Raw genomic sequence first — 14206 nt, 5'->3', positions numbered from 1 at the left:
CAGAGCCCTTGCTTAAATGGTATTGGTCAATGGCATTAAAAGGCTGGGATCTCCTGGTTTAAACCTTCCGCAATAGCTCTAGCAAACCTGCCAGCAAGGATACTAGTCCCCCTTGGGTTCAGGTGTAATCAATTCTTTTGTACAAAAAAAAATCCGAGAAGGAACAGACTATTTTGCACACTAACTTCTAGATTTCCACATGCAATTATTCCCATGTAAGTTTTTGAACTTGCTGTCAAATGTATTCAATTTTAAGTGTAGATGGACTCACAGCTACAAGTCAGAGTCGAGCAGCCTGGAAAAAGGCCTTTTGATTGCTCTATTCTCAAGCTTAGAGCAGGGGCTCCCTATCTTTCTTATGCCATGGACAAATACCATTAAGCAAGGGGTCCATGTTTGGGAACCCCTGGTTTAGAGGTAGATCCCCCCATTACCCTGGGTTCTACCACAACCCTGCATAACAGGAGCAGTTTTATAGTAGCCAGTTATGCTACCAGTTTGCACAGTGTGATGTGGGAGGAAGCTGGAACACTCAGAGGAAAGCCATGCAGTCATATGGAAAATTTTGAAACTCCATACCAAGGTCGAAGTGAACACAGTTCTCTAGTGGTGTGTTGCAGTCTCTGCACTAGTGGTGCTACAAGGTCTGTGCCAATATTTCCTGCCAAATTCCATTAATGGGTTGACTTTGTACAAGCCATTATCCATCTTCATGACTGTCCAAACTAATGCAGAAACAATATGATTTTTGTTCATTCCTACACAGATTGTAAGTATCTCTGGCAAGGCCAACATCTGCTCTCCATCCAGTAATGTGCTTAAGAAGATGGTGACAATACTTTGCATATGGTGAAGGTAATGCAGTGAGCTCCAGGATTTAGACTCAGTGGAAATGCATTTCCAAAACAAGATGCTGTATCACTTGGAGAACTTGTTAATGGCGATGTTCCCTTAAGCATGCTGGTTGTGACTTACAGGGTGGTAAGAGGCCAGAAGAGTGCTGCTGGTGCGTACTTTGTAGGTGAGACATGTGGCAGCTATGACATGCCTCTTGGAAGCAATGAATGTTTAATCTGACAGCTGGATTGCTATTCAAGTTAGCTATTTTCTAATGGTTGGTGAGGAGCTTCTTTATTCATCCAGGCAATCAAATCACTGATTTGTGCTTGGTAAATGGTAGAAAGGGTTTGGATAGTGGAGAGGTGAGTCAGATAACTTGACCTATTCTTTTACCCATGGTATTTATGAAGACTTAGGTTTCTGGTCAATGGCAATTCCCAGAATGTCATTGACTGGGATTCTTAAAATAATAGCCCTGCATGTTAAGTGTAGGTTGTTTGACTGTATCCTGTTGGATATGATCATTATCTGGCACTCGTGGAGCACAAATGCCCATGTCTAAATATTTTCCAGGTCTTGCAGCATCCAGACCTGGACTGCTTCATTGTCTGGGCAGACATGAACAGAAGAGCAACAGAAATCCCCACCTCTGACCTTATGATGAAAGAAAGGTTACTGATGATGTAGCAGGAGATGATAGTCCTTGATCACTACATTAAGGAATTCCTGCTGCAATGTCCTGGGGTTGACATTTTGGTCTCCTAACAACACATTCCTTTTATGTGAGTTGCAGCTATGCCTGGTGAAGAGTTTTAACCTGGTTTCTATTGACATCAATCTTACTTAAATCCTCTTGCACCCAACTTAGACATATTTTGATGCTAGGATATTATCCTGATAGCAAAAATAGCAAGGACTTTATTAAATTACTAAAACACAAGCATTAGTTAAAAAAAGCCTCATTTAATATAAAATTTTAAACAACAACATGAACAAAAGATTCAAATGAACATAAAAATACTGAGTAATCAGAAAACAATTATGGAGAAATTTAGAAAAAAAAAGTGTTGCTCCAATTCTTGAACAGATGATTCTGTACGCAAGCACTTTTATCAGCCTGGCTGATATACAACAAGCCAATCAAAACTTGAATTTTTCTTAAAAACTATTTAATATCTGGCTGTGAGTGGGTTTTGAAGCAATTTGTTTGATAAATACTAGCTAGTTATGCACAGTGAGTTTCTTCGCATGAACGTTGAAATGTAAGGGTTATGGTAATAAATTATTGAAGCAAATTACTATGACAGAAAACTTCCAGCTTTGATTGGTATTCAAAATATATTAGTTTCAAAATGAAATTTAAAAAAGTAGTCTGCAGTATGATGCAAATAAATTGCTCCAGTGCACATGGTGCACTATCCAATTGTCCTCATGAGGACATGCAGCATGGCCTGAAGCTGACAAGGTAAAGTCTAAATACAAAATATCTAAAATTTCCCTGGAGGATTCTCACAGTGTCAACCTTTAAATGAGATGTCAATTAAACGTTCACATTACTGCCTAGTATTAGGATCAAAAACCCTAATTGGACTAGATTCTAAAAAATCTGGGATCATTCTTCCTTCTTTGCTTAAATAATATCAATAAGAAACTCAGTCTTATCATTTGAGGTAAATACCAAGCCCTTAAGATAAGGAAGTGTCCTTGCTGGCAGTTAAGTTTGCTATTAATGATCAATAGGCTCTCGTGTTTATTCCCATTAGGGAGGTTAGACAGGCATGAATATAAAAATGTTACTGCGATTAGTGTTTGTAAATATTCAAAATTAGATCTGGAATGGAAAAGTGCAGATGCGTCACCCAGTGTTGTGATGCTTGATGAGGTACAAAGCAACTGAAAAAGATCAGGATCTACTTTCTTTTATAGCTATATTCGTAATTAACCTGATTACTAGGATGCAGAACATAAATAGTGGATAGTTGTGAGCTTCCCCCCCTCCACTTTTTAAAAAGACAAACACCATTTGACAAAGCAAACAAAGTATACGCTCTATATACAAGTGATTAGAGGACTCCATTGCTTCCAGTGTAGAGTAAAACATCATATGTAGTAATTTATGGGAGGATTATTGGTCAATGTTAAGTCTTAATGTTCCAAGGCACAGAATACAAGCCAATGCCAAACTGAACCTTTTATATGCATCCTTGGCAGGAGTGGGGAGGAAGGAAGGGAATGGGGGAAAAAGTATTAGTAACATGAAAAGTCACACTTGCCAAGTTCCTGCTCTATGATATAATTAACCTGGAGTTATTGATTTTCAAATTCTTACAATGTCACAGCAAATAACAAGCCAATACATCCCCAAAGGCACTTACAAAACAATAAAACTTGCTTCACATTTATCTGCCACTGGCAATGCTCAATTTCACCATCTCAAGCAAAGGTAGTGGAAGTGAAATAGGGAATATACTAATCTGATCAAGCAAGGAAGAATACCTCAGTTTCAATTTTATATGCTGCAGGATTTTACACCAATTCAGGTACAAAATCAATGCAGAATCCTTCTTGATATTTATGACAGCATTACCAATGGACTTCACACTAAACCATCTGGCTACATTTGCATAGATACCCAAGCACTTGAATATTGCACATGAAGAGGTAATTCTGACACTTTCTACAGCTTTGCAATCTATGAAATACAACCTTCAAAAGCCCAGGTGCTCTACAAAGTAACAAGACTCATACTTGTTTGAAGAGTTTGCTGTTCCTTCAGACGGTGTTGGTTCATTCAAGAATAACGAAGTGGAGGAAAGTGTTGTTGCCAAGGAGGTTGCTTCAAATAAAGACGTGGTGCTGGGTAAAATATCAGGTCTGCGTCTACGATATCCCATTGCTACAAATGCAAGGAAAAAGTAGTTTAATTTTGTTTTGAAGTAACCAACCAATAGATCCAACAACCTTTTGAATTTACATTTCTTCCATTTATTTTCCAAACATAGCTGTGTTTGATCAAAATAACTTGTTAAGCCACTCCAGTCAGGAGTCAGCTGCATTGCCATGTGTCCTGAGGCCAGAGCGGTTAACTATGGCAGATTTGCATCTAATGAAGGAGAGACGTATTATTACAATCTGAAAGCCTTATTTGATTCTAGGTTTACATTCCAGATGTTTTATTGAATTGAAATTTGCCAGATGTCATGGGATTTGACTTGATAATTCAAGACCCAGGGTATCTAGTCTAGAGTCACCATGCTACTATGAAAAACTGCTGATGCACAATGAAGCAAAATTGACCACGAAAGTTCCAGGATTGTTCCCAGCTCTGTCACATTATCTGGTCTCAGACAGGATCGCGGATGCTTGTGAGGCACAGTAATGGGGGGGAACAAACTGTTTTCATTTGCAAATTACAACCAGCTACTCTCGGTAGCCATGCTTATGGCAGATGGAATACAATATGGAAAAATGTGACATCAACTTGGGTGAACATAACAGAAACTCAGGGAATTTGTTAAATAACAAATGTTTTGAAATGTTAATGTTCAATGGGGCCTTGGTGTAAGATCAACATACTGGTGTGGCAGGCTGATCACTACTTTCACTCCCTCTCCTGATAGGATGAGGCTCTCTCTGAACCATATATTCGCAAAGTATGCACAACTCAAATTAGAGACGCTATAAAAGTTAACTTTATATACCAACATTTCTGTGGGAGAGTTTGATTAGGGGGCAGGGTAATTTTATTGCAATTATACAGGGCTTTGTGATACTGCACCTAGAATATTGTGTACAAGTACTTGCCATATAGAGAAGATGCAGTCTGCAAATCTGTACAATTCTGGCCGCCCTTTACAGGAAGGACACGGAGATTTTGGACAGGGTACAGAAGAGCTACAGCATGATGTGCTTGGAATAAAGGGTGCAAACCATAAACAACACACACAAAATGCTGCAGAAACTCAGCAGGTCAGGCAGCATCTATGAAAGCAAATAAACAGTTGACATTTCGGACTGAGAGCCTTCTTCAGGACTGGAAAGGAAGAGGAAGACACCAGAATAAATAGGCGGGGGGGCAGGGGAGGGGGGGGGGGTTAGATTGCAGGTGGTAGGTGGTCAGATAGGTGGGAAAGGTAAATGGCTGCTGAAGAAAGAAACTGATAGGAGAGGAGAGTGGACCATGGGTGAAAGGGAAAAGCACCAGGGAGTGGTAATAGGCAGGTAAAGAGAGGAGGTAAGAGGCCAAAGTGGAGAACAGAAGAGGGAAGTGGGGGGGGGGGGGGGAAGAAGAGGGGGAAAATTTACTAGAGGGAGAAATCGATATTCATGCCATCAGGTTGGAGGCTACCTAGATGGAATATGAAGTATTTATTGATCCTCCACCCTGAGAGTGGGCTCAACATGACAAAAGATAAGGCCATAAACTGACATATCTGAAAGGGAATAGGGATCGGAATTGAAATTGGTCACCAGCAAATTCCACTTTTGGTGGATAGAGCGAAGATGCCAGACAAAGAGGTCCCCCCAATTTACATTGGGTCTCACCAATGTAGAAGGCCGCATAGTTGGCCGCACTTTGCAGGCCAGCTGTTGCTTCACCTGGAAGGACTGTGAGGCCCTGAATGGAGGCAAGGGAGGAGGTGAATGGGCAGGTGTAGCAATTAGGTGTGGCAATTCAGTCGCTTGAAAGATTATGTGCCAGGTGGAAGATTAGTGGGGAGGGATGAATGGATAAGGGAAACATGGAGGGAACAATCCCTATGGAAAGCAGAGAGTGGGGGGGGGGTGAGGTAAAGATGTGTTTGGTGGTAGGATCCCTTTGAAGATAGCAGAGGTTGTGGAGAACGATGTGTTCGATGCGGAGGCTCATGGGGTGGTAGGTGAGGACAAGAGGAATTCTATCCCTGTTAAAGCAGCGGGATGGGGTGAGTGTCGATGTCCGGGAAATGGAGGAGATGTGGGTGAGGCAGCATCTGTAGTGGTGTTTGAAGGAGGAGAATGTCAGGACAAACTCAGGTTATTTTCTCTGGAGCATGGAGGCTGAGTGGGGAAACCTGATAGAAATTATGAAATTATGAGAAACATGGATAGGTTATTCAGAATTGTTCTCCCAGGGTAGAAATATCAAGTAATAGAGGACATGTATTTAAGGCAAAAAGGGGAAAAGTTTAACATATGTGGGTCTAGTTTGTTCTTTTTTTTAAAAAAAAGAGGGTGTGGTAGGTGTCTGGAAAAGGCTGCCGGGGTTGTGCTGTAAGTATCGGCTTCTAAGAGGCTTTGAGATATGCAGGAAACAAAATGATTTAGTTCATGGGCAAGCAGAAGAGATTTAGTTTAATTTGACATCATGTTTGGCACAGGCATTGTGGGTCAAAGGCTAGTCCCTCTATTGTGCTATGTTCAGTGAAGATCATTTGAACTAGTTCCAGGGATGGTGCGATTGCAACACAAGCAAACATTGAGTGGACAGGGATTGTATTCTCTGGAGTGTAGAAGAACAGGAGGAAATCTTATTGAAATGTACAAAATTCTTACACGATTTGACATTCTGGATGTGGGAAAGATTTTTGCTTTACTTGGGACCCAAGGGAGGGGGGGACAGTTTCAGGAAAAAAATACATTCAGAGGGTAGTGAACATGGATTTCTCTGACCAGGGAGACTATGGCAGCTCAGTCATTGTGTTCATTCAAAAGGATGGCTGGATGTCTCGATGTTATGAACATCAAGAGGTATGGTGATGGTGCTAAGGAAGAAATCAGCCATTATTACGCTGAGAGAGAGAGAGCATACATACCACATGGCCTACTGCTACTGTTACACGTTCTTTCTGTGAGGACTTGAATACGAATCTCACCAAGGCAACTGGCAAATTTCCATTCATTAATAAAAAAACCTCTTAAAATTAGCTTCTTTAGTGAGAAGTGAAATTAACCTGGCTTTCTTTTCTTCAAATCTGTATTACCCATCTTCAGAAAATGATTACAGTTCCTACATTCAATCCAGCACCAGCCCAACCTTCTGTTTGCGTACCCCTCTCAGGTCCCCTTTCTTTCACTTCACACCACCTTGTTTTTATTTGATAATGTCTGCCCTTCCCTTTTATTCTCTTCTCCCTCATCCTTCTTTCAAAAACCCCCTCACTAGCTCTTCCCAGTTCTGAAGAAAGGTATAGACCTGAAGTGTTGATTGTTTCTTTCTTCAAATGACACGCTGATTATTTCCATTTTTTTAAAAAGTTTTCCACATGATCCAAAAATGTATGGCAATCTAAACCTTTCAAGTATAAGTCTTTCAATTAGTCTCAAAGCCACAAGATACAGTGCATAGCATGTTGTATAATAGGGCTTAATTCAATGCAAGATGCCTGTGGATTCTCAGGATCAAGTTTTCAAACTCTGTTTAAGGGTGTGAACAAGTAGCAGATTAGCCATTCATCAGCACCTCACTCAGTTCACCTTTCTCAAAGCAAGATGGGTGAAGGGAATAACCACCACCCAGCATTTGAGTTCATACTTTATTGAAATAACAAGCTCCCCCAAGGATTACTTTTTAAAAAATGATAGCCTTTTTCATCAAAACAGCCATGGCTTCAACTGAAGCTCATCTCCAAGTGAATCACATTCCACAGAAACAGACCATTTTGTCCATTTGGTCCAGGCCATCATTCATACTCTCACATCTTTTCACTTCATTCCTTTCTCTGGTATTTATCCAGCCTACTTTTAAACATATCCCTGCTCTGATCCTTAACTACTCTCTCCAGCAGGTTTTCTTTTTGGTAGAATCTGAATCCCTTCTGGGATTATCGATGCCTATCCTTGTGCAATATCCCAGTTTTTGCCTCTCCCACAGATGGAAGCATCTTCCATAAACACCCCCCCACCCCCACTGTCAATTATTCAGTCCTCTTTTGGCCCTTAAAATGAAAGGTAACTGCTGCCAGCTCACTCTAATGTTAATGTTCTTTCCATTAATTTGGTGATACTGTATATTTTAAATTAAAATGATTACCACTTTTCACAATGTTGTAGTGCATTGCTTAAGTTTCTGCCTTTGAACTTGATTATTAAAAGATATTATGTTCCAAGTGTCATAATAGACCATGAGATTAAAGGAACAGTGGCAGCTTGCATAAGTAGTGGACTGAGGGACAGAAAGCAGAGTGGTGAACACTGTTTTCTCAGAGGAAATACAGAGAAGTGTTTCCCTGGGTCAGTGTAGAGACCTTCTTCTGTGTGTACACTGTATAATTTCAAATTCTTCAGAAGACACCAAACGTGCAGTCAATAGAGAAATATTGAAGGCAGACTAAGTGGTAAGATGTATATAATATTTAATACTGAAATTTGAAATGATCCATTTTGATAACAAAACTACAAGCACTACAAACCATATGCTGCAATCCTAAAAGGGATAGAAGAATAAGGATCGAGGGATTTGGGCTGTTAAATCTTTGAAGGTAGCAAAGATATTGGACACTTTTTTTAAATAAATAAAAAAAATGCACAAATTGTAAACTGAGCCCTAGTTACAAAAATAGGTATACTGTAATTGGACATTAAGAAGAAACTACAGATGTTGGAAATCTCAAATAACAAAGTGTGTCAGATAAAGGGGCTTCCACCAGATACATTAATTCTGTTTTGCCTCCCATAGCTGCAGCCTGACTGGTTGAGTATTTCCAACATTTTGTGTTTTGCTACTAAATGCTAGTTGTACCTCAGCACGTGTACTTGTGACTAACTCTGGATCCCAGAGTTCAGGGAGAACATTGTGGTCTTATGGAGGGTCTGGAGGAGATTCATCAGCATGCTATAAGAATGCTACATAGAAAGATGAGAACAACTAGGCTGCCCTGCTGAAGGAAAAGTTAACAGCAGTGTTCAAAACCAGAAAAGTTTAAATAAATTACTTCAACTGACAGAAGGGCCATTAACCAAAGAGCACAGACAGAAATTAATGGGAAAATACACCACAGGTAACTTGAGGACAAAATTAAAATAAAAACACTAGTGTTGAGATCTGGAGTGTTGTGCCTGGAAGGGCCATGGAAGATGAACCAGTAGTAAGTATCAGAGACTTGGATAAAGCTAGGAAGAAGCTTACAGGTGAAGGAAGAAAGGAACAAAGAAATGGAACTGCATAGAAATTCCAAAGACCTGATGAACTTTATTTTGAGCTAATTTCAGGGTGTCCCTTATTTCTTAATTCAGGGATTAAGTTTGAGTGGAATTATTGACGTATGGCTTTGCTTCGTTTCTCTTCAGAAGCTGACAATCTGTCACTGGACAAAGAATCAGTCTCATATGTACTTGAGGCAAGTACTAATGGAATTGAACTCTGAAATGGATTAGATTTAAAATGACAAAGTTGTTACTTTAATTCCAAACTATGTGAAATGTGGAATTGGGTGATCATGTTGCACTGCGATGAAATGTAGACAAAATCCTTGTGCAGGGGACAGTTCTAATTAAGTTTGGACTGCAGGTCTGACACCTGAATACCATTGCCCATTTCTAATGACTGCAAATGGTTATTCACCTAAAGCTGCAAACCCACAGCAGAAATAATTTCAACTCAAAATTCTATCTGATTGAGGCAAAGAGCATTAGCAGACAGCTCCTCTCACTAAGACATTAATTGTTCACATGAGCCTTAATCCAAGGTTAATGTCTAAATCAAGTCAAACATAAATACTATGCAGTACCTTCCTCATCAAGACTACAATAGCTCCTAGTTCCCAACAGCATCTCACTCTTCCCCTCAGTCACGTCCTGTATGAGTCCAGAGGTTGAAACTTCCTGCCCTATGTATTTAACAACCGGAATGGAATTTCGAGATTTCTTCAAAGGAGACGATCGTAAGGCTGTGAAAATGAACAAATGGACAATGATACCAAATCCATTTGCAGAATACCAAAAGACAAACATAAGAACCCAAGAAACAGAAGGCCATACAACCAAAGCTGATTCAGCGTTTAGTATGACGATAGATTTTCTGTGTCAGATCTGCACTTGTTCTGACCTCTGAGCTCTGCAGTCCTCACTTAAAACACATACTCAGTTCTCTTCTGACTGCTATATTTGAAATATCCTTGACTACTCCCCCCCACCCAGCAGTGATTTCCAAGTCCTAAGTACTCTGTGTATAAAAAAAATTGTTCCTCATGTCGCTTCTGATTCTTTTGCTAATCATTATCATCTTATGTCCCCTTTAATTTGACCACATTCACTGAATGGAATAAACTCCAATTATTGTCTATACTTATCTTTTTCTTAAATACCTTTACTGGATTTTCTTGCAATTCCTACTTCAAGGAGAACCATTGTAGTTTCTTCATTTCATCCAGATAACTGAAGTCCTTCATCCAAAAAAGCATTTTGAAAACTGACCTGCACCCTAGCTGAAGCCTTACATCTTTCCTAAAGAGTGGTGCCCAGAAATGGATACAATACTCCAGCTGAGCAGAACCAGTGTTTAGTAAATGCTTATCTTGACTTACAATACCTCTATTCACAAGGCCTATAAACCCAAATGCTTTTTAACCATTTTCTGAATCTGTCCTATCAACTTCAATGATACATACCCCAGATCTCCCTTTAACCCCTTTATTAACCCCAGATTAGATTGCTTCTTCTTATCAATATTTCTAAGCATAGATTTAATTTGCCATTTAATTGTCTATCCCACAAATCTATCATATATTTAAAGAATTTTACTATTCTCTTCACGGATCATATTACTCTGCATATTTGGAAATGGTATCCTGTATGCCTCAGTTCAAATATTTAATATAGAGGAAAAACAACTGTCCTAATACCGACTCCTGGAAAACTTATTTCTACCTTTTTGTCTATCTGCACTGCATTTCCTCTATAGCTGTAACATCATATTCCACATTCTGTTATTGTTTTATTTTTATACTACCTTGATGTATGGAATGATCTGTCTGGATGACAGAAAGTTTTCCACTGTATCTCAGTATATTAATAAACCAATTACAAAATTCACTGCTCATTTCTCTTCAGTCTGAAGAACCACCTTTTACTATCCGTTTCTATCCATGGCCCCTTTGAGTGGGAGTGCATCAATAACTTTAGGAAAAATAACATGGAAAGAGAAATGAAAAGTATGTTCAGCAGATCAGGCAGTATCATTAACATGGAAAGAGTAACAAGAGTTAAAGTTTAAAGTTGTAATGCCTGACCTGTGAATGTTTCTAGCATCTTACGTAGAACAGTACAGCACAGGATCAAGCACTTCAGCTCACAACGTTTGTTCCAAATATGAAGACAATTTAAAGTAATCCTATCTGCCTGCATGTGGTCTGTATCCCTCCATTCCCTGTCTGTTCATCTCCTGCTATTATTTCAGAGTTACATCAGCTTCATTATGTTACTTTTTAATAGTAAAATGATGGAAACTTTCAATATCCAATATACCACATGTACAGTAATTTCTGATGCAAGGCATATTTACTGGGTTTTGATAAGGTTTGTTTTTTCCTTGGGTAAATGAAGCCTTTAAAGGTATCCAATTTTGGATAGTGATTACACATTACAGACACTAATCGTAAAGCTAGTTAACTTGGAATCAAAGCAAAGTCAACCTTTTGCCACTGCAATAACTTGTACTCCTGTCAATGGACAGGAGGCCAAAAACATCAAATGGTAGTTTCCTTCAAAATAGCACAAGAAGAATATTGTGGAAAAACCAAAAGTGTAGTGAAAGTAGGGGACTGGGATTCTCCTCCTTAGAAAATGATGGTGTGCTTTAGGATCTCCACTGCTGGTAACCAGTGGTCATATTTAAAGATTGAAAAAAAAAAGAAATATTTTCAAAGATAAAATTGGACCAAGTTGTGATCAGCAGTGGTTTGTCTGAGAGAAGGCAGATTTAAAAGTAAATATCAACATGGAATTTGTCAGGCCAAAGATGGGACCAACTAGATCACTCGTTTAAACAGCCAGCACATACACATTGGGCTGAATGGCTGTTTAAGCGATTGGATTTGGATACTTTTTCCATACAGTCAGCATCTATCAGTTGTTCTAAAATGGCAGACAACGGTGAAGCATTAAACATTCCCTGATACTCACACAAGGTCTTCTTAAACACCCTGCTACTCATAAACTTCAGAAAGCGATCAGCGTAGAATCCCGGCCTATGGACTGACACAGAATCCTAATGAAAGATTTTTAAAAATTAGACCTATAAATAAGGTAAAACACAAACTCATGTCCCACCATAAAGCTCAGAGATGGAGTAAGCCCAGGCGCAATGTCACTGCAAGAAAGGACATGCCCAATTATACAGGGATCCAAATATCTATCATTCAGTTTCATTGTCCTTGTTAACGTAGTGTGCAACAAGATAATAGATGTGTAATTTACCCCTTCTTTTCCTGAAATTTCTTTAGCCTCAGTGTCCCTGATGTCACTTTTTTTGCTTATCCTTTGCTGAATAATGCTTTGCATGATGACAATTACAGTCAAATTCAACACCACAGACCATCCTTGCTACAGGAGGAATCAAAAATGCAAAAGGTGCAAGACAAACAATCCGTAGGGACGTTATCAGTGTTTCTTCCCCCACCATGACCTGTGTTTGCATATATACATCATTTGTGATAGCGAATATTTTAGCTCTTAGAGTACAGGAGTGTGGAAGGCTTTCTTACCTTTGTGAGGTCACACTATTAATGAAGACTGAGAGGAGGGGGGACTTTGGGGTTCTCACATTTACCGGTAACTGTAATTCATTCTTTGGGGCACTTCTCTGTTTTCGTGGATGTTTGTGAAGAAAAAGCATTTCAGAATGTATTTTGTATACATTTCTCTGCCATTAAAAAATGTATATCTTTGAAGCAGGACAGGGTAGATTCACTACCGTGATGAGGACATTGTCCTCCAAGGAGAAACTGATAGCGAGTGACTCACACACAATGGAATTTGATGGAATGATCAGTGATCATAGCGAGATATACAAGATTCCAGGTAGGATGTCAGGGTAGAAGGCGAGAGAGTGATTACTCTGGCTGAAGAGTGCAGAACAAGAGGACAAAGGGCTAGCCACTTGATGAGATGAGATGAGAAGAGCTGGGATTAGCTCAGATAGAAACCTGGGTTGGCATGGACAAATTGGGCCAAGTGGCCTGTTCCTATCCTGTAGAGGCCTATAATTCAAATATTTATAGTTGCAAATCTTCAATGTTACCTATCTCAGAATGGCTCTGGATGGACACGATTAAGGTTATTATTCTTGGGCACCAAGTGATCATTAAAAAATTAATCTGTGGGGAAATGAAGTTGAGGCAGGAAATTCAACCATGATTTCACTGAATGGCAGAGCAAGCTTGAGATGTTTTATGGCCCTTTTCTTGTGGTCTACACTGGACAGTGTGACATAAATGTTATTTTGTGGGTTTTTTAAAAAAAATACTATTCTGTGCTAAAATGTTGCCTCTTCAATGAATGTTCATATCTGAATGACCATCCTATTTCCCAAATCTATTGTTAGAGTTTTGGGAGACATAATGCTAGGAATAGTTTTAATGACATCCTTATGTTGCATCAATAAATTGGTATTGGTATAGGTTTATTGTCACATGTACTAAGAAACAATGAAAAAAACTTGTCTAGCTTGCTGTTCATACACATCCAATCATTGAGGTAGGATAAAGTATAACAATGCAGAATAAAGTGTAAAAGCTACTGAAAAAATGCAGTGCAGGTAAACGATAAAGTGTATGATCTTAACAATGTAGACTGTGAGGCTAAGAGTCCATCATATCATATATGTTGTCAGACTGTATGAATTGCATTATCATATGATATATACTGGGTTCAAGTTTAATTATCATTCAATTACACATGAATACCCAAACAAAACAGTGTTCTTCCAGGTCCCAAGCACAGTACCAATAATCATACACGGCACAAGGCACAAAAAGCACACATAATTACGATAGCAGTAAACATACAATCACATAAAACAACAGCTCAAGTCCCTGAGTGTCATGTCCTGCAGATTGATGGCGCATGGGATGTCAGCAAGAACGAGCCCCCAACAGTCCGATCATCATGCGCTGGTGCAGCCACAGATGAACGCAGTCCAGCTGGTCTTCCCTCGAGGGAACTCTGGAGGGCAGCACTGATGGGAGGGGCCAGCCCCAATCCAGCATGGATGCCACCTGTGCAACACCACCTCTGGCGTCTCCTTCCCTGGGCGGCTGCATTAGGTGACCCCATGGCATGGGGGCTTGATCCACGCAATAACCGAGGCCATGCAGCTGCCCTGCCTTCAATCTTGCAAATGAACTGGACTTGCAGTACTCTACATTACCAATGTTCAACAGGGTCTTGT

The 14206-nt window shown here is 39.6% G+C and overlaps 1 protein-coding gene across 11 annotated transcripts in view; it reads right to left on the bottom strand.

Annotated features, from left to right (window-relative positions):
- Positions 1-14206, bottom strand: part of pip5k1ba (phosphatidylinositol-4-phosphate 5-kinase, type I, beta a) — a 157555-nt gene that overhangs the window by 22750 nt on the left and 120599 nt on the right. For 10 of the 11 annotated variants that reach the window (XM_073048488.1, XM_073048486.1, XM_073048496.1 and 7 more), the window contains 3 exons: positions 11941-12025; positions 9549-9707; positions 3589-3736 (listed from right to left, as the gene is read on the bottom strand). In XM_073048488.1, the coding sequence (XP_072904589.1) occupies positions 3589-3736; positions 9549-9707; positions 11941-12025 (392 nt within the window). The remainder of the gene's footprint in view (positions 1-3588; positions 3737-9548; positions 9708-11940; positions 12026-14206) is intronic. The other variant, XM_073048497.1, reaches the window with a different exon arrangement.

The sequence above is a fragment of the Hemitrygon akajei genome, chromosome 6, assembly GCF_048418815.1.
Source record: "Hemitrygon akajei chromosome 6, sHemAka1.3, whole genome shotgun sequence".
NCBI lineage: Eukaryota > Metazoa > Chordata > Chondrichthyes > Myliobatiformes > Dasyatidae > Hemitrygon > Hemitrygon akajei.
This window is presented reverse-complemented; position numbering and strand designations above follow the sequence as displayed.